The 20,889-nt window shown below is 44.7% G+C and overlaps 1 protein-coding gene across 1 annotated transcript in view; it reads left to right on the top strand.

Annotated features, from left to right (window-relative positions):
- Positions 1-274: 274 nt before the first annotated feature.
- The window catches only part of GPC4 (glypican 4), a 108,039-nt gene continuing 87,424 nt past the window's right edge, over positions 275-20,889 (top strand). The window contains exon 1 of the mRNA NM_001205784.1: positions 275-520. Within this exon, the coding sequence (NP_001192713.1) occupies positions 361-520 (160 nt within the window). The 5' untranslated portion in view covers positions 275-360. The remainder of the gene's footprint in view (positions 521-20,889) is intronic.

Genomic DNA, 20,889 nt, shown 5'->3' with positions numbered 1-20,889 from the left:
ACCTTCCCCTCCTTCCCCGCGCCCCTGTCCCGCCGCCGAGCAGCTCGCCCGGGTCGCTGCCCCCGCGGAGCCCGGAGGTCACCGGCCCGCGCCTCCGCTCCCTCTGGGCCGCGCAGCGCCTCCACGCATTCCTCCTCCTCCTGCTCCCCGGGCCGGGCTCCTGGCACCGGGGACCGTTGCCTGACGCGCGAGGCCCAGCTCCACTTTTCGCCCCGCGTCTCCTCCTCCTGTTCTCCTTCTCCAACTCCTCCAACTCCTTCGCCCTCTGGCTCCGCTCTCGAGCCCCTGTCTCCGAGCCCGCCCGCCCGCCACTTTCCGTCCGGTCCTAAAGGTGGGAGCGCGTCCGCCCCGGCCCGCACCATGGCACGGTTCGGCTTGCCCGCGCTGTTCTGCACCCTGGCCGCGCTCAGCGCCGCACTGCTGGCTGCCGAGCCCAAGTCGAAAAGTTGCTCGGAAGTGCGACGTCTCTACGTGTCCAAAGGCTTCGACAAGAACGATGCCCCCATGCACGAGATCAACGGTAGGTGGGAACCCCCGGGAGGCGAGCTCCAAGACGGGCACCCCGGAGAAGGGGCCGCGGCAGCTCCCTTGCCCCGCCGGTCTCCGCGCTGCCGGACGCAGGTAGCCGAGACGGAGAAATGGACGGGCGCGCTGGAGCGAGCCCCGGCGCAGAGCGTGCCCCGCGGCGCGGCGGCCCCCGGTGCGCCGCGGGCGGAGGGGCATCCCGGAGTTGCCCGGTGTCACTTTCGCGCTCTGCTTTCATCCCCCAACCCCCTCCCACGGTCTCCCGGGTCCCAGGAAGCCCCAGAGGACTCTGGCCCGCAAAGTGCGTGTCACCGGCTCCCTCGCCTTTTCCGGGTTGAACTCCTTACTGGGCTCCCCGCTTTGTTGTCGGGGTGACTAGAGGTCGGGTGGGGGTGGGGGCCGCCAGTGAGGGGGTTTCTAGAACTTGCCAGATTCCCGGGGGCGCGAAACGTGGAATTTGAGTTGATGTTTCATTGATTTTCTTTAAAATCTCCCCGCCTCTCTCCACTCTCCGCCTCTCCCACCCCTGACATGGATTAGGACTTTTAGTAGCTCCAGCGGCTTTAGAAGTGGCCTTTAAAAAGAAAAACGACTCTCCAGCCCTCCAAACCCTGACTTTTGGGAACTCTCCTGCTTTCCGGAAGGTGTTGGACAAGAAGGGTATCCCCCCCCCCCTTTCTTTTTTTCTCACCTCATTTTAAGGGTTAATTGCACTTTCAATTACAAACCTTTGAAAGGACTGATTACAGGAAACCTAAATCTCAGTTTGGATATGGTTATGCAAATAGAGACGGTTTAGCCGGTGAAAAAGTTACCCGGATTTCGGCGCTGGGGATGAGTGGGGTGTTTGTGAAAGCCCGTCTCCGAGCGCCGGGGAGGCAGCTTTGCGTCGGGTGCCCTTCGGCCCTCCTCGCCAGGCGAGCGGCGGTGGCCGGGCCGGTCCCCTCTGGGTGGCACTCAAGCATTCTCAGAGAGGCCAACTGTTCCGCGCAGCCCCGCGGGCCGCGCTGGGGCAGGTAGCCTGTTCGCCCTGAGGATTCAGAAAGAATCACGAATCTAGCTGGCCGATGGCCAGCTTAACCTAACGGAGAAGTGAGCGATTCGAGCCCCGGGGGCCAAGCTCCATTCCGAACCTTTCATGGAAGTGAGCAGAGCGCGCCTTTGCCTCGCGGTGTTGGTCACACGGGTGGGGCGTGCAGGGGGGCGGCAGCCCCAGAGGAAATACTGTAATTTCAACCAGGCGCTTCCAAAGGCTTAGGAAGACTCGGGGGTCATTTTTTGGAAAGGGCTATTAATACCCTTGGAGATTAAGTGCAGTCATCAATTACACATAAATTACAAAGGTAATTGAGGGAAGTTGCTGGGCACTTTTTAAGAGTGTGACCGGCATCTATCTAGAAATAGAACCCAAGAAATCGGTGGAGCAGCCTAGGAGCCCACGGCACCTGGGCAGTTATCAAGTAACCCGCACATTACTGATTAGAGACTGTTTGCCCTTGAGCTGCTTGTCTTTGGGGGAGGTCAAGTCGGTCTTCTTAGCGGCACGAGTTTATTGGCTGGAGTGTCCTAAAAAAGCCCTCTTTCTTTCCCCTCTCCCTTCCGCCCCTCCTGAAAAAGTAAAGTTAAGCCAGCAGCCACTGAAGCTGGGAGGCTCCACAGGTCAGACCTAGGGTCTTTGTGCCCTGCGCGGTTTGGGCCCCGGGGCCCAGCGGAGATGATTGGCGTGAAGGTTACAGTTGTCATTCCCACGTTTTGAAGGGATAGATGCAGCGATGCACTTAATGGGAATGTGACAAGTTTTCATCTTCTGCCCATGCAAAACAGTATGTGCCTTTGAGGTGCACTGGAGGCGTTGGGGGAGTGGGTGCTGAAATTGCCCTCCCCACCTTCTCCAGCTTTGCTCTGTGCAGCCTTGCCAGGGAGGGACATCTTTCCCAGCCAGCATCTCAGGAAAAAGGACGTTTTCAGGGTGCTCAAGGACAGTGCTAGGTGTTCCCTTCGATTGTCATGGTCCCCAGAAAACACCTGAGGAATATTTTTGCATAAATGTTCCTCTGGACATATCCCCCCTTAAAGATAGGAGCGTTATTAGTGACCAGCAGCAGGAAATGGAAGCTAATGTGCTCACACCCAAAACATTTTATTCTTTTTGTCTTGTCCTTCATCTCCCTCCCAGGGCTGCTGCTTTTATTTCCCCTTTTGAATGACCTACTGGACTGCATTCTCCCGAGGAACAAAGGAAGTGCCTTTTTAGCTGGAATCCTTGGAAGACCACCAAGGACTTTAGCTCATGCAGTGCAATTTCGCACCACTTTCAACAATAACAAAAATGCATGACTGAATGGCTCAAAAATGTGGAGTGTTAGAGGCATTCATTTGAGTCTAGGACACTGTCACAACACAGACAGACCCAAGTAAATACCTTTAGATGGTCAGTATAGAAACAGGGGTAATCTTTACTATCACCCTGGCCTCTCCAGATGCCTACATTGTCCTTGTGTCCCCTATGCTCCACTCAGATAATTTTGGTCATTTGGGAGAGCATAGTCAATGGGGTGATTTGAATGAATTAATTGCCAGGCACTTTCCTTGGTTGAGGCGGGAGGTGTGTGTATTTTCTTAAGCGCAAAAAGTCCGCGATTGTTTTCCAGGCAAAGGGTCACGGCGTCTGAGTGCCTAGCCCCAGGCTTAGCCCAAGTTGAAGGTTTGATTCCCAACGGCCTTGCACTTGCCTTCTAGAGGTTTGAACAGGCTTTGAGACTACTCCACGTTCTTAAGGACTCTCAGTCTTTTAAGATCATAATTAAGATAATTTGATGTGCTCTCAAGGGTGTCAGGGAATACACCAGGCTGACAGGGCCTCCAACCTAGGTCTTTCTTGCACTGCCTATCCACTTGACCCCTGTACTTACCAAATAATGGGCAGCTCAGATGCCATGATCAAAAGGCATCTTTAACACAAAATATAGATTTTTACTCAGCTTTCAATGGGCATACCTTCTGGAACACGTAGTATGTGCAATTTTCCTGGAGGCACTCAGCATCGTGGAGGCAGCAAAGAGGACAGGAGGGCTCTGCCACTAGGAACTTACCAGGTAATAGGGAGATAAGCTGTGTATACACATGATGGGAATACAACATGGTGTGTGATAAGTACCATATGAGTGGTGCAGGTGAGGAGAAAGGAGGGCCTGGGGAGTTCAGGGGAGAAGGGATTTGGGACTAGGGTATTAACTCACTAATGGTAGTTCAATAGTTAAAAAAGAAAATAATATTTATGGTGAAAAATTGTAAAATCTTAGCATTCTCATTGTGCCTCCCTCCAGAAGGACAGGATAAAGGACATGCAACAGTTGGCATTTTATTACTCATCTAATCTTTGCTTCAAATTATCTTGAGGAGTGAGCCAGTTTGGTTAGAAACCTTAAGCTTGCCAAGGTGAGATGGAAGGCTACCAAGGAGAACTTGGCATCATAGTTGTGATTTGGGAGTTTGTTTTCCTGTTCCCATTTACGTTTATGACCAGTGCACCTGTGAGTGTGCTTGCACACTCATGTGTATATCTCCAAGGGAATCGCATAAGCTATGCTAGGATTACGTGGGAGAATGTGTGTGGGAGAAGTAGGAATACTTTCTGCTATTGCATTGATTATTACATGTAAGACACACAGCATGTCTTCAAGGTTGTATTCCCTCTTACATACTTTAACTCTGTGGGTTAGATTTTGCTGAGAACTTGTGATTTTTCTCACCTGTCAGTATAGAAATTGTCCCAAGTTTCCTGGACATGCTCAGAAAAGAATTTAGGAAAAGTTCTAGCTTACGCAGCCCAGTCTCTAGTTAGAACATACAAATATAAAATGTTTGATTCAGCATAATTACTATTTTCCTTTTTGATTTGACTCACATTGGGTTGCATGCAATTTCAGGATTAGCTGGAGACTAGACTGAGGAATGAAAAAGGAAGTTTTCTTTTGTTGTCTCAACAAGGGAAACAGCATCAGTGTTCATCTAAGTCAGTTGGCTCCTGAATAACATCATCTGTTTTAGCACTGAATTGGTTGGCAGTATATGTTTTCCAAAAATGCATTTTGGTCTCAGTGAAAGATGGGTGGCTATTAAGTGCTTTCTCTGGGCCTGGTCCTAAACATGATCATCCCAACTCCCATAGAGGGCTGGTTTTGGAAACATAGGCTATGAGAGAACCTATACTTGTGCACTCAGTGGTGTTTAACTCTCTGTGACCCCATGGGCTGTAGCCCACTAGGCTCCTCTGTCCATGAGATTATCCCAGCAAGAATACTGAAGTGGGTTTCCATGCCCCCCTCCAGGATATCTTCCTGATCCAGGGATCAAACCTGTGTCTCCTGCATTGGCAGGCAGATTCTTTACCCCTGAACTACCTGGGAAGCCCATGAAAGAACCAGTAACTAACTAAAGACCATCATCACAGCACTATGCTGATGCTGTACCCTAATGGAGACAATCTAATGTTAACTGTAAATTGTATTTCCTGGGCCATGGGGAGCCAAAGATAGCTTCTGAGGAGGGGAATGTTATTAGTCATACTGTTTCTGGAAGATAACTAGTGGCGCACTGGGAGTTCAGGGTTGGTGAGGCAAGGGGGATAAAGGTAGGGAGGCTGTTTTAAAGAGTTCTTAACTGGTCTACCTGCCTCTGGTCTGTCCCCCTTCCCCATTCCATCCTGAGTATCACCAGCTTCCTTTCCCTTCAGCAGTGCTGTGAGTGGAGTCATTCCTCCGCTTTGAGCTTCCCTGGCTTCAAGCATCTCAAATGATAGTTTCATTGAGTCACTCCTGAACCCCCCCAGGGTTATGTGCCTCCTTCTGAAACCCAGGCTTGAATCAGATCCATGGTCTTTGCACCCAGCTGTCTTGTATCATAGTTCATCGTGTGCGCAGGCACACGTGTGTCGTCTTGCCTCAGCTGTAAGTAAACCGAGGGCACGAGCTCCTGGTGTGTTGCGTGCCCAGTGGTCCCAGGTACAGGAGCGCAGTGCAGTATTTGTTAAACGTGTGTGTATGGTGGGAGGGGGAAGGAGTCACACAGACAATTAGATCACGTTGTCTGGCAGGACACCAGTGCTATCTCGGATTATGCTGCCTTGATAATAGATCGTCATCCCATGGTCTCTTGCTCTTCTGGGAAACTTTTAGGTCTAAACATTCTGAAAAGCAGTACATTTAGAGTAAACCTCCTAGAAATGTTATTATAACTTGGAGACTGTTTTTATTCTTTGATGGGACTACTCGTCTTTACCACTTCATTAATAACTGAGTGTCATACGAATTTTTCAGAAGGATTTGGAATTCTGATTTTCTTCCTGGTTTCTTTAAGAAACAAACCATTGAGACTTTTGTGATTAGGCAATTTAAAGCAAATGGAGAAGAGTAACACCTTAGATTTCAGCATATAGAGCTGTTTGATGTACATCAAGGACCTTTTAAAAAAATCTTGTTTGTTGTCTTTACCAAGGTGAACAACACAGGCTTCAGGATATCGCTAGTTTATATAAGCAGGGACTTCCCTGGCGGGCCAGTGGTTAGGACTCCATGCTTTCATTGCCAAGGGCCTGGGTTCAATCCCTGGTCAGGGCACTAAGATCCCACAAGCAATGCAGTGTGACCCCCCCCAAAAAAATGTTTTTTTATATAAGCAGACACACTAAAATGTGAACAGGTAAAAACTAGCATTTTCAATTCCACTTGGTTAAACATCTGTTTCTTACTATAGAGAACATGAAAGTGCAGAAAATTCATGAAGCGATTCCATCCTGGAGGTAATTTGAAATATTATATTTAATTTCTGATGCATTTAATTCAGCAATCTGGTGGGAGAGAAAAATCAAAGAGATCCATCAGCCAGGTATTCAACTTTTGAAAAAGAAACTCTAACAAATGTTAGAAATTAGGGAAAAAATTGAATGGAAGAGTTTAAAAAAAAAGTCAATAACCTCCAGGAAGCCTGGAAACTATGTAAAAACATCTTATTGGAAGCCCAGATAAATGTGTGCCAAACATCAAAAAGACCAGCTGCTTGGGGGAAGAAAAAAAGAACCCGGCATGACTAACTGGCAGAGTAAAAGAGGCTGCTTCAGGGAAAAAGGCATCTTTCACAAAATGGGAAGAGTTTAGGAAGTCCGTGAGGTATAGCAGGGCAGGTACAAACTAGAAATTAAGTGAGCCGAAAGAGAATCGGAGGTGAGCCTTGCCAGGGACTTGAAAGAGGGCCCAGGTGATGGTAATGGTGAAAAGGGTGGGCTTGGTGAGTCCAGCCTCTCCGAGGAAAAGCAATATGGCTTCTTTAAGGGGCAGCCATGCCTGATTAACCTCCCAGAGTTCTTTGAGAGAAAAGAACCAAGTGCATACAGGGAAACAGACCTCGTTTAGACTGTCAAGAATTAGGCAATGGGATTCCAAGGCAGAGTATATTCAGGAAATTCATTTACTTTGGGATAGGTGAGAATGTTTGTTTATTGCAGAAAGGAAAAGGGAAGGGAGGGGGAGAGGGAAGAAACCCCACTGTCCTAGGTGGAGTAGTTGACATGGAAAGACCATGGTTTCTTAGAAAGAGCGGGTCTAGCCCAGCTCTGTGACAAAGTAGTTATTTGATCCCTTTGGTCAGGTTCTTTCACCTCCATCTGAAAAATGGGTGTGGGGTTGTTAGAAGACTGGATTACATCAGGGATTCTCAACCCTGGCCATGCTTTAGAACCACCTGGAGAGCTTTTAAAATCTACTAGTGCCTGGGGTACTACCCCCCAGGCCAATTAAATCATACTTTTTGGCAGTAGGGCTAGGTAAGTTTTCAATTTTTCTTTTCTTTTCTTCCTTTGGCCATGCTGCCCGGCACGTGGGATCTTAGTTCCCCTACCAGGGGTTGAACCCTCACCCCCTGCGTTTGAAGTCCCTTGTAATTTTTTCAAAGCTCCTCAGTGGTTCTGATGAGCAGCCATGGTTGAGAAACAGTGCCCTAGATGATCTGAGGTCCCTTTCACCTCAGATTCTGTGATATTGAATAAATAAATTTCATCACAAACTTATCTCAGAAGAATGCTTTGATTGAGATCCAGTGCATGCTTGTTTTGATTTTGGTTAACTTGGTTTTAAGAGAAGGATCTGTTAAACTTGGGAAAAATATTTTGTAGTCAAGATGCAAGTACATGCCATCACCAGTGATGCTTTGCTGATGGTTGAGAAATAAAGACTAGGACACTGAAAGTACTTTGGAGAGATTTAGACAGGAATCCAGCCTTGCTGTTGTTTATTGATTAAGTGTCAGTGTGCTGGGTGATACTTCTTCCCTTTATCTTTATTGGTAAAATAAAAAAAATCTCTTTATCCCTTACTTTAATGTCCTCTTTGCCATGTGTTTATTCTCTTCAAGTATCTTATCAAGAAATAGAAGTACAGTAAATCCCTAGGCTTCTGGCCGGCATAATCATCCAGAACGCAGCTGGGAATGTGGAAGTAAGCAGAAAAGCTAAATGATGGAAACAGCTGTCATAAAGCCAATGCATTCTACTTGGAGAAAAAGGCCTTCGGAAATTTATCATCCCCGATCATTGATTGAATGCCTTTTGTATCAAGCAGAATGCTAGGTGCTGGGGATTCAAAGATTTTGTTCAAAACCAGAATCCAGCTTTTTGGAGGCTGCTGCTGCTGCTGCTAAGTCACTTCAGTCGTGTCCGACTCTGTGTGACCCCATAGACGGCAGCCCACCAGGCTCCCCTGTCCCTGGGATCCTCCAGGCAAGAACACTGCAGTGGGTTGCCATTTCCTTCTCCAATGCATGAAAGTGAAAAGTGAAAGTGAAGTCGCTCAGTCGTGTCCGACTCTTAGAGACCCCATGGATGGAGGCCCACCAGGCTCCTCCGTGCATGGGATTTTCCAGGCAAGAGTACTGGAGTGGGGTGCCATTGCCTTCTCCATTTTTGGAGGCACTTATATTCAAATTTGGTAGATAGGGTTTATAGGTAAGAAGATAAAAACCTTAAGTCACCTGGCTTCCCAGTCCAAAACTGACTAGGAGTAGGCATAGGAGTAGCCAGTAGTGCCGGTTGGAGAATGGATGGATCAGAGGAACGGGTAGATTCAGAGGCTTGACATCTGGGAGGAGTGAGAGATGATTGTGAAACAGGTTGGGTGGCCAGAGGCTGAATAGTAGACCCAGAACTTGCTGATCATTGGCAGTTGGAGCCCTATTAGGATGGGTGAATACTCAGAGACACCTCTCTAACCATTGAGGGCACTGGTATATTTCAGGGCAGTATTAAATAATTGTGTTTGGAATATTCTGATTTAAAGCTTAAGAAAGTGTGTGTGTGTGTGTGTGTGTGTGTGTTTGACTATACCGCATAGGTTATGGAATCTTAGTTACCTGACCAGGGATCGAACCCACATCTCCCTGCAGTAAAAGCACAGTCTTAATCACTGGACTGCCAAAAAAGTCCCAGAAAGTAGATTTTAGAAAAAGTGGACGCCTTCAAAATACAGACATTGCCCTTGAAGGCATATTGCCTTTTTAGAGCACCTAGTTTCCCAACAGTGCTGGGTCAATAAGGAGTCAATTCTGTGTGTCACTTTGTCGTTTTCTAGGGGGGGAAAAAAAGTTAAAGGCTGTGTATCTTTCTGACCCAGGGATCAAACCTGGGTCTTCTGCATGGCACACAGATTCTTTACCATCTCAGCCACCAGGGAAGCCCATTAATAATTCAGGGGTTTACTCATGGTCAGAACTTTTGGTTGGTGATTTTGTTGCTCTGAACTTTGTCTTATAAGCTCCCTAGAACGTCCCAGGTAGATTTTGTTCTTATACTCTCACCACCTGCTAAACTCACCTTGGGAAACTGACATTCTGACCTGAAGTCATCAAAGGCAAGGGTTGGTTTTGAGTTAGAGGTGACAGGTTTTTGTTTTTTTTTTTAATTGAGTGTGATATTCCTTTTTCATCAGTCAGGTTTTCTTTCTTTCTTTTAACAGATTTATTCTTATTTATTTATTTTTGGCTGCGCTGGGTCTTCATTGCTGCACAGACTTTCTGTAGTTGGGGCGATCGGGGGCTACTCTTTAGTTGTGGAGTTCAGGCTCCAGGGCACGTAGGCTTCTGTAGTTGTGACACACCAGCTTAGTTGCCCCCATGGCATATAAGATCTTCCCAGACCAGGGATCGAGCTCACGTCCCCTGCATTGGCAGGTGGATTCTTAACCACTGGACCACCAAGGAAACCCGTGACAGGTTTAAATATGTGTATGTTGGTTTCCCTTGAAAACATTTACCAAACTAAGTAAATGGATAATCATATATAAAGACACAGTAGAAGTTAAGGACAGGGGTACTGTATTAAAAGTGAGGACACATTTGAGGATTCCCATCTCTGATGAGGTGGCTGTTTGAACCTTTAAAGAAAAAGAAGCCATTCTTGACAGCTCACACATGCTCTGAGAGGCTGTGTAGCTCCAGGTTCTATCACACTGCCTGGCACATGATAGGTGTTAGAAATGTTTGTGGTTGACGAATAAGTTCAAGCATGATTTGTGACTTTGGTAAATTCCTTCGAGGAATGAATATTTCTATTTATCCATCCCTTTTAATTCAATAAATTTTAACTATTTATAAAATTTCAAATATATTCAGTACTAGATGCTTAAGTTAGAAAAATAACCTTTTTTAAAAAAAAACAAAAACCAACTTGTAGTGTTTATTTTTCAGTTTGTCCAGAGATGGGAGCTAAGTATTTCACGTGCTTTGTCTTCATCCTGGTGGACAAATGGTTGCTGCTTCTTACATTGTCTGTTTCAGACGTTAACAGCAACTCCACTGTACCTGCTGAGGTGCTTCTAGAGAAAAAGAACCATTGCTCCTGTTCCTTGCTTTGGCTTCTCAGCCTGGTGTTGATGTCCTTCCCCTTCTTCAGGCAGCTCAGGTTGGGCCCCAGGCAGGATCGCCTGTCTTTGTCTAGTCTAGCTCAAGGTCACCTGGTTCCCGCCAACCCCGCGGCCATTCTTTTCATGCCGGTCCTTTCTCCTCCCAGCTACTTTGTCCGTTGGCTTTTGCAAGCCTCTTTAAGCCTGGCTTCTTCTTGATGTTGGGCTTCTGTCTACATACAGGAGCAGCCTAGGAAGTGGTTTCTCTTGGACTGCAAAGGTTTCCTTAGTTCTCCAAACCCTTGACGTCGGCATCCCAGCAAGCATTAAGCCACAGAAAAAATTTTTTCCCTTCAGTTATTGTTTCTATTCCACCACCCGGGTTTGTCTCCATTGAGTTTTCAGTCTGGTGTTTGGTTAGAGATGAAAACAAAGCACTGTGTCCTTGCAAACTGCAGTGTGAAGCATGTGGTTAACAGTTACTACTTGCAATGGTCCAGCCTGAGTGGGAGTATCGTTTTTCTTGGCAGTCACTTCACAGAAAGTCCTGCCTCTTTGGTGCCAGAATAAGCAGTCATTACATTCCTTACAATTTATAGTCAAATTATTATCTACTATTGTTAAAATTGCCTTAATTATAGAATATTTCCCCATGCAAAGATTTTAAAAAGCAATGCAAGACAACTTTTCACTGGTGTACTTCAGAAATGGTCCTTAAAAATCACTCGCTGACTAGGATGTCAGAAGCTATGATGAGGAATAGTTTTTTTGTGTGTTTATGGGGAGACATTTTTTTTAAGGGGAGGTGTGTGGTGGGTTCATTTTAAACTGAATCTGAGCTAAATGCCCCCAGCTGGCTGGTTTGTTAATATTCTGCCTTGTTTATCCTCAGTTTGGAACTAATTTTTTTTTCCCCCTGCCCCTTCAGGTCCCATGGGCCTGAATACATTCTGGGAAGAAGGCTCTACTGGTGGGAGGTGGATTTATCATTAAGCCGTGTGGTGATGGGAGAAGATGGTCTTGTATCTTTCAGTTCGGAGGGCAAATGAAGAAACCAGAACCTTCCAAAATAAGAGACTGTCCATTTTCTTGTGATCAGCACACAGATTGAGATGACTGTGGGAAATGTTTGTTTAGATTCTTCCAGAAGCTCTGCCTTTGGGCTCTGCTTTCAAGATGTATCCAAGAATCTGTCTTCCTCTTTACCACCCCGATAACTACAGTCCTGATCTCATCCCCCATCACTTCTTCCCTGGATTATCACAGTTGGCTCTGACACATCTCTGCTCTGGCTCTCACTCCCTCCTCTTCCCCATCAGTGTATTCCCAGCACATCAGCCAGTGTGATACTATTCTGTTAAACCTCACTGGGATCTTATCACTTTTGCTCAAAGAGCTCCAGTGACTCCCCTTGCCACCCAGACGGAAAGCCAGAGCTTAGGGAGCCTTACAGGGTCTGCCTCTTGCCCCCTCCCATGCCAGATGGTACTGTCTTCTTTATGTTTTTTATTGTTGTCTCCACATGCTGGTCTATCTTCCTTCTGGGTTTTGCTTACCTGTCACCTTCATGGGGAAGTCTTTCCTGACTTCTGTGTGAACTAGAATGCCCACCTCCACATAAACTTTGTCTCTCTCCCTCACTGCTCTATTCGGATCTCACAATCTGACCCGAGGGCAGGGACTTTGCCTCTTTAGTCACTGTCCTATCTACACCTGGTGTCTAGCGCATTGCCTGGTACTCGGGTGTTCACTGAATGAATGAATGCATGAGTGAGTACTCCTGGCAAGTAGCATGTGGTTTACCCTCCAAAAGCCTTTTCCTAAGAACATCCTACTTGTCAGTGTGAGGCTACATACCTTACCCTCCCTCTGTAGAAAGAGGGTGCCTAGGCTGAAGGTTTATTTAGCAACTGTTTACCAAGTGCCTCTGAATTGAGGGGCATCATCCTGGGCACTGGGGGTAAGGCAGCCTTACTAGTGCCTTATACAGGCCTGGCCTCAACATGCATGGGGCTTACGGTCTCAATGAGGAGACTGATATTGACTTGACAAATCTCCAAATCAGTATTTAGTGACAGCTGTGATAACTTCTTCCAAGGAGAAGCCCTTGAGCTTGGGTGAATGATAATCAGAGTGAAGCAGAGTGTTTTGGGACTTTAGAACCTGTACTTAGGCCCATAGGGCTCTTCTCACTTCCTAGGAGGTGTGCGTTTTACACCATCACACCCCGCCCCCCGCCCCCCACATACACTTGAATGGCAGGGTCTTGAAATGTAAGTCTGCAGCACTTGGGGCAGCACAGGGGAGATGGGCCTGCATTAGCACTCTTCTCTCGTTTTGTCCCTTGGCCATCACTTTAGAGTCGGGGCTTCCGTAGGCACCGGGAAATGCAGAGAACTCTTGTTGTCACTTTGCAGCATTGTCTTCTGTCCTCGGAGTGCTCTGCAGAGGAACCACTAGACACTCTTGAGTCCTGAACCCTCCAGGTTTCTGTGAAAGCTCAATGTCCATTCTTAATCCTGTAGAGACCACAGAAGTGCAAGTTAAAAACATTTATTGAAGTATAGTTGATTTACAATGCTGTATTTAATTTGTGTTGTGCGGCAAAGTGACTCAGTTATACATACTCTTTCCCAGTATGGATTATCACAGGATGTTGAATCTAGTTCCCTGTGCTATACAGTAGGACCTTGTTGTTTATCCATCCTACATATAATAGTTTGCATCTTGTTTTTGTGGTTCAGTCTCTCAGTTGTGTCCGACTCTGACTCCGTGTACTCCACCACACCAGGCTTCCCTGTCCTTCACCATCACCCAGAGTTTGCTCAAACTCATGTCCATTGAGTCAGTGATGGTATGTAACCACCTCATCCTCTGTCGTCCCCTTCTCCTCCTGCCTTCAATCTTTCCCAGCATCAGGGTCTTTCCCAATAAGTTGGCTCTTCACATCAGGTGGCCAAAGTATTGGAGCTTCAGCCTCAGTCTTTCTAATGAATATTCAGGGTTGGCTTCCTTTAGGATTGACTGGTTTGATATTATCTAAGCTTTTTTGACATTATCTGTGTCTCATTGTGCCTCCATCACGTCTGACTCTTTGCGACCCCATGGACTGCAGCTTGCCAGGATTCCCTGTCCTTCACTATCAGAGTTTTCTCAGATTCATGTCCATTGAGTCAATGATGCCATCCAACCATCTGCTAATCCCCAACTCCCAATTCTTCCCTCAGCCATCCCTCCTCCTCGACTCCCAATTCTTCCCTCAGAAACCCCTCCCCGCTGACAAGTCTATTCTCTATATTTGTGTTTGCTTTTGTTTTGCATATATGTTCGTTTGTGTTGTACTTTAGATTCTACATGTAAGTGATATCTTATGGTATTTGTCTTTGTCTGGCTTATCTCAGTATGATAACCTCTAGGTCCGTCCATGTTGCTGCCAATGGCATTATTTCATTCTTTTTAATGGTTGAGAAATATTCTGTGTGTGTGTGGGCAGGGGGGGTGGTGCTTCCCTCGTGGTTCAGTTGGTAAAGAATCCTTCTGCCAAGCAGGAGACGTAGGTTTGATCCCTGGGTCAGGAAGATTCCCTGGAGAAAGAAATGGCAATCCACTCCAGTATTCTTGCCTGGGAAATTCCATGGACAGAGGGACCTGGTGGGCTACAGTCCATGGGGTTGCAAAAGAGTTGGACATGACTTAACTAAAGCAACAACAAATGTGTGTATGTGTGTACATGTATGTGTATACAGCACATCTTCTTTATCCATTCATCTCTTGATGGACGTTTAGGTTGGTTAGATATCTTGGCTATTGTAAATGGTGCTGCAGTGAATATAGGGGTACATGTATCTTTTCAAATTAGTATACTGTTGTCTGGGTATATGCCCAGGCATGGCATTATAGGATTATATGGCAACTCTGGGGCTTCCCTGGTAGCTTAGATGGTAAAGAACCTGCCTACAATGTGAGAGACCCAGGTTCGATCCCTAGGTCGGGAAGATCTCCTGGAGAAGAAAATGGCAGCCCACCCCAGTATTCTCGCCTGAAGAATTCCATGGACTGGCCATGGGATTGCAAAGAGTCAGACACCACTGAGCGACTAACACTTCACTTTTTCATGGCAACTCTACTAATTTAAGGAACCTCCAGACTGTTTTTCCATAGTGGCTGCACCAATTTACATTCCAGTCAACAGTGTATGTGGGTTCCCTTTTTTCCACATCCTCCCCAGTATTTATTATTTGTAGACTTTTAAATGATGGCCATTCTGGCTGGTGTGAGGTGGTGCCTCATTTTAGTTTTGAATTGCCTTTCTGTAGTAATTGAAATGCTAGGGGTTTTTTTTGACCAAGTGGCTCAGAACAAAGCCCTCTGGCCCTGTGGTGACTGTTCCAGTAGAATTCTGGTTCAGCAGAAATGGATCTGATGCTCCTGCCAGTCGGCAGCAGGATTCCTTACCTCTCCAAGCTTTTATGAATGGCAACCAAGTGTGCATGTCTCCCTGGCTGTGTGTGTGTGTGTGGAGGGGGGGCGGTGAGCATGGAGGCTGGCCAGGAAGATGGGATTGTAAGCAAATGCAATCTGAGTGATAAGTGTTCCTGCAGTTATCAAGGGAACAGAATGGGAAAGAGCCTTTCCTGCCATACACTGTGCCCCTCAGAACAGGGTTGACTCCATTTCAGAGTTTGATACTATTTTATTTTTTAAAAAATTGCAATAGGATTGATAGTTTTCAGAATTTTGGATGAGTGCTCTGGATAAAAATAGGGCCTTATTTTTGTTAGTATGTTCAGAAATTCCAGGCTCTAATGAGCGACCCTGAGGCTGAATTATGCATAGGCACCACCTTGCATGCTTGGCAGTTTTACATACTGGTACACAAGTAGTCATGAGATCCCAGGATTGCCAGTGCTTTGCAGTGTTGAAGGCTGAAGTCCCAAGTTCTTGATTTAATGCAGTGAACTGACTGCATCTGTAGTAAATAGGTTGTATGCAAGGACTAAATCTTGTTTAGATATGCAGATTTACGTGTGCCCTAATTTATATATGGATTAAAATGGGAAGCTTTTGGTATATGTCCTATTTTAAATAATATAGGCTTGCACTGTCATTGTATAAGGATAAGTTGCCTGATTAAAAATAAACATAAGCGTTTTGTTTCTTGTTGTCCAAACAAGCAAATGGTTCATATGCTATGAAGTACTCATGGTGAGGACTAAGATATGTAGGTTCATGCTGAGGCAAACCAATCATTAGCTCTCTAAGCATAACTTTACCTTTAGAGAGAAGTGATTAATTGTCTCTGCTTTTATTTTAAAACAGACACAGCATGGACCGTTTTCGCCAATAACCTAGTGTTTCTCTTGGAGCCCGGAGATTTTCTCTTCGTTCCTTCTAAGTTTTAGAATGAGAGATTCTGGGATGAAGGAAGCTGAGGCTAAGCTTGTTTATCTCTGCTGGGTCTGTAATAAAAGGGTTTGCTAAGCAAATGAATAAGTACATTAGGAGATGTTTGACACCTGCATAGGGGAAGGGAGTTATCACCAAACACCTCAAGGACAGCCATTTTGATTGAGACCATTGTGTTCATTACAAATATGTCTGTTTATTGAAGTAGGTCTCTAAATTGCTTTAAAACTTTGGCGGGGGGTGTGGGGAGAAGTCACTTTGTGTTTAAAAAGTGATAAGCCTGCGTTTCTTTAAAATATTGTATAATTCAACCCATATTCCCTCCAATTAGTCAAATTTATAGAAGGCATTTCTATAATTGACCATAGCAACATGAGTGACTAATGGCAGTTCTGCTGTTAGGGTAGGATATTTGTTTTCTTTCTTGAAATCCCAGCAGCTGTTGTATCCTCAGAGTTTGCAGGAGGGAAAAACAGCCCCCCAAATTGAGATGTGTTTTTCATGTGAGAGGAATGCAAGCTGATCACTAAGAATAAAGGGAAATGATTGCATTGGCATAGTTATTAATTTCAGAAATGTCTTTGAATCTGTGCTATATGCTGGAGTGCTATGCCAGTGCTTTGTGGCTTCCTGGGGTGACATTTCAGAAATGTAAGACTTAGATTGTGTATCTTGCCAAATATAAATTGCCTCTAATATTAAGTGTTTTTCTTAACAAAAATTGGTTGTAAAGGAATTTTTCACCGTTTTCAATTTACTTAATGTGTGATCAAACCCTCAATTTTCATCATAGTGTATATTTAGTACTGGACACTCTTGTGGGAGAAAGAATGCCAACTGTAGACAGCCTCCTTAAGGTGTGTCACTTAGGAGAGTCATTCTTGGAAATGAAGGACAGTCTTGATTGTTAATTTTAAAAAGGAAGAATAGGGACTGCCCTGGTAGTCCAGTGGTTAGGACTTTGCTTCTGCTGCAGGGGGCATGGGTTCAATCCCTGGTTGGGAAACTAAGATCCTGCAATGCTGCACAGAGTGGCCAAATAAATAAATAAAAACTTTAAAAAAAGGAAGTATAGGGCATTTTACTCCAGCTAAATGTAAAATGCTGTCAGTTTCTTTAGATACCACATCACTCTAGTATGTTTCTCGGTTATATTGGATTCTGTCCACTGAAGCAGTTGGCTTTGTGCTTTTGTTCCTTTTTAAACAGTTTATTGTAACCTTGATGGGACCTTTCTGACCTCCTTTCTCTTCTCTTCCTTTCCTAATATTTGTTTTGTTTAATCAGTCAATATTGATATATTTTTCCCATTTAAAAAAAAAAAAAAAAAAACAGCCGAGAAGAGGCTAACATGATTTCATCAGCTTTCTAATTGCTTTACTAATGGGAATCTGTTGGTCCCTTCAGCATCAAGGGTGCAGTTTTAAAAGGAGCTGGTGACCGATTCTTCAGCATATGTCTTTAATTTTTAAAAATCTGGCAGGGCCTGAAATTTTGAGAAGTCACGTCATTTTCTTCCAAGGCTTTAAAATTTTAATTGTAAAATAAACCCTACCTACTTAAGATCATTAATCCATATTCAGTAAGATTCCTACAAGCATAGTGATCATTATTATTTTAGTTACAATAGATAGCATATACTGAGTACTCGCCTTGGGTCTTTTTGGAAAGCATTATGTAGAGTAACCCATTTTATATAAACAAAATAAAAAGACACATGGAAGGAGAGGGGAATGAGGAATTCTAAAAGAGAGGCTTATGCCAGTGAATGGGCAAGCCAGTAGGCTTTCTAGGTAGCTTTTATCAGCCAATGGGAATTTGCTGTATGACTCAGGGAGCTGAAACCCGGGCTCTGTGACAACTTAGAGGAGTGGGATGGGGTGGGAGGTGGGAAGGAGATTCAAGAGGGAGGGGACAGATGTATACCTATGGCTGATTCATGTTGATGTGTGGCAGAAACCAACACATATTACGAAGCAATTGTCCTGCAATTAAAAATAAATAAATTAAAAACAAGAAAAGAAAAAATATAAATCAAATCACATTGAAAAAAAGAAACCTGACAGTTCTTAAGATAAGACATTTCCTTGTTACTAAACCTAGAAAGAATTTATGATATAGGTTCTTAAGTAAAAGACATCAAACAGTGTAATAATCAATGTCGTCAACATGATTTCATTTCTTCTACTGATCTCCCATAAAACCCCAAGAAACAGCATTTGAGAAATTCAGTCTGGCTTTTGATCCATGGGATTATCTTTAGTCGAAAGAATTCAACTCTTCTATCATTCTAGATAACTGCTTCCTTTTCGTGTATGAATTTATATCTCTTGGTTTCTGAGTCAGAGCTCTCCTGTAATGGCCCCCTGATAGCAGCCATTACAGCCACCTGCAATGTTCAGAAAACCAGGAAGAGTTACACACCAAGGGAAGTGAGAGCCTGTGGGCTGAAGCCACTTTAGATCTAGGGATTGAAACCATTTGAGGGAAGCTGGACAGCATCTTTGATTCTTCAGCCATTTTCCTTCTCCCTGTCCTGATTAACTCTGCTCTCAGGACTTTGTACCTGGCCCTCAGAATTGTCACAGTGTCATTTGGTCTCCAGAAGTGAAAGTGGTAGTCACTCAGACGTGACTGACTCTTTGTGACACCATGGACTGTAGCCTGCCAGGCTTCCCCTGTCCATAGGCTTCTCCAGGCAAGAATACTGGAGTGGGTTGCCATGCCCTCCTCCTCCAGGGAATCTTCCCAACCCAGGGATCGAACCCAGGTCTCCCTCATTGCGGGCAGATTCTTTACTGTCTGAGCCACCATGGAAGCCCGTTGGTCTCCAGAGATACTGTTTATAGTAGGCTAAATTTTTTCCAATTGAAAAGATGATATGACAATAATAAAGAGTAACTTTTATGTCCTTTTCACATCATAGTTCAAACCCTATTCACATGAACACATTTTTATGTGATTGAAATTATAGTGCTTAGTGTATCTGCTGTTTTTCTTCCAGTTTTATTGAGGTATCTTTGACATACAGCATAATGATGTGATTTACATATACCATGAAGTGATTATCACAAGTTTAGTGAACATTCATCATCTCATGTAGATATAACATTAAAGAAATAGAAAAGAACTTTTTCTTATAATGAGAACACTTAGGATTTACTCTTTTAACAACTTTTATATATAATATAGAGCTATCATGCTGTATTACATCTTTAGTACTTACCTTATAACTGGACATTTGTACATTTTGACCACCTTCATCCAATTCCTCCTGTATCTGCTATTTGAAACAGAACGTGAAGAGTGCTTCTGTAGTTCTGTACAGTGCAGATTTTCTAATGGCCACATAGATGTCTGAAGTTGATGCACTAGAATCTATTTTACCTATGCCATATGACTGTGTAGTTACTTTTGGTGGTTTGTGGATGCACGTGTTTATGTGTGTTGGGTACTACATTGAGCGCAACAGTGATCATCTACACACCTATGTGTTTGGCTTCTGTCGAAGAACTTCCTTCAGTTCAATTTTATGTAAATCTGTTTTTTAAAAAAAAAACTTTCAGAAAGCTTGGGGGAAAAAACCCCGACACATTCCTCTGGTGTTTAAAGCCTATTGGCGGCACACACCAGACTCCTCTGTTTCAGGTGTGCAGGGAACAGAGAGGAAATCTGAGGTTTAACCTAGGGACTTGGTCAGCTCTAAGAGTTCAGTTTTTTCCAGCATTTCCCACATGCACTCTCTCTCAGCTCTTGCCAGGAACCTACATGTACTTTGCTTCCTAAGAACGTAGTTCAGCAATATTTTGAGAAACAGCTCAAATGTTGGCTGGTGGGGGGATGGCGATTAAACCTGAAGGAGAGTATGGATTTTTTGCTTGCAGGGCCTTTTTCTGTGGTTCTTAGGCCTTTTGGAGGAAAGTTTCCCACATGTTTGTGTGTCCTATTTAAAAAAAAAAAGGTGTGTGTGGGGGAACCCGAACAAAACATGTCCTAAAAACATTTGTCATCTAAACAGAACTTCCTAGAAAGCAGTGCCATTGTTTCTCAAAGGAGGGGCTCGTAATAACCCTCCTTCTCACTCCTCTCTGTTTTTGACAATGAAAAGATTTTATGACTATTAGTTGTGAAATGGCTTAATTCAGCTTCTTATTCTTTATGGAAAATAACTTTGCTATGCCTAGTGTCTGTCTCTGGTCAAAGGGCGTTTCCTCTGTCATTGGCTTCCACGGTTTGTCTGCTTTCAGCTTTGTGATCGGGAGGGTACAGTCTCGCCTTTTAAATTGTCCGCTTCATCTTTTATCTTTCAACAGGTCCTGGAAGAAAAATCATCCAATGGCTTCTTTCCAGGGTCAGTTTTTGAAAGATCCGGGGCTTGCTTTATTTTGACAGGTGGCTGGTGAAAGAGGCGCTTACAGGGTGGGGTAAAGAAGGAGGGACATCTGAGTGCAGGAAGAGGAGAATGGTTGGCTGTTGCTTCTGGGGCTTTCTGACACAACGGCAAGTAATTATGATGCTCTTTCTCCTCAATGGGGTGTTGAAGGAGGAGTTTGCCAACAAGTCCTCCAGTTGGAAGATAGCTGTACCCTTTTTAGAACCATTTTGGGGTTTTTGGGAACAGAATTAAGATCTGTAGAAGATGCAACTGTGTAGATTAATTGGCTGCAATGATGCACAGGAGTGATGAATCATTCAAAAGGTGTCCTTCTCCCAAGGACCTGTCACTTTGGATCAGTCCCAGAGGCCAGGCCAGCGTGGTATCTCAGGTGGTCTCAACGACCCTGGTGTTCTAGGATATCTTCCAGCAGTCCTGACTTGCTTTAGCCATGGTTGCTTTAGTTTATAGCACCCCTGGGGATGGCTAATTACTGACTGCCTACTGGATAAGGTAGTGCCTCTTTGTTATAACTGAAGCAACTCTCGAGGTCATTTAAATTTGGGTTATTTTTAGCTTCCAGAGATTGCCACTTGTAGGGTTCATGGGTCTTTGTGATGTTTGAAGCGTTAGAACAACATGTGGATTCCTTACATCTTCTCTCCTGTACCAGACTGCCCTCACCCCTCTTCCCAC

Source organism: Bos taurus, chromosome X, assembly GCF_002263795.3.
Source record: "Bos taurus isolate L1 Dominette 01449 registration number 42190680 breed Hereford chromosome X, ARS-UCD2.0, whole genome shotgun sequence".
Classification (NCBI taxonomy): domain Eukaryota; kingdom Metazoa; phylum Chordata; class Mammalia; order Artiodactyla; family Bovidae; genus Bos; species Bos taurus.
Note: the sequence above shows the minus strand (reverse complement) of the source record. Positions and strands in the feature narration are given on the sequence as shown.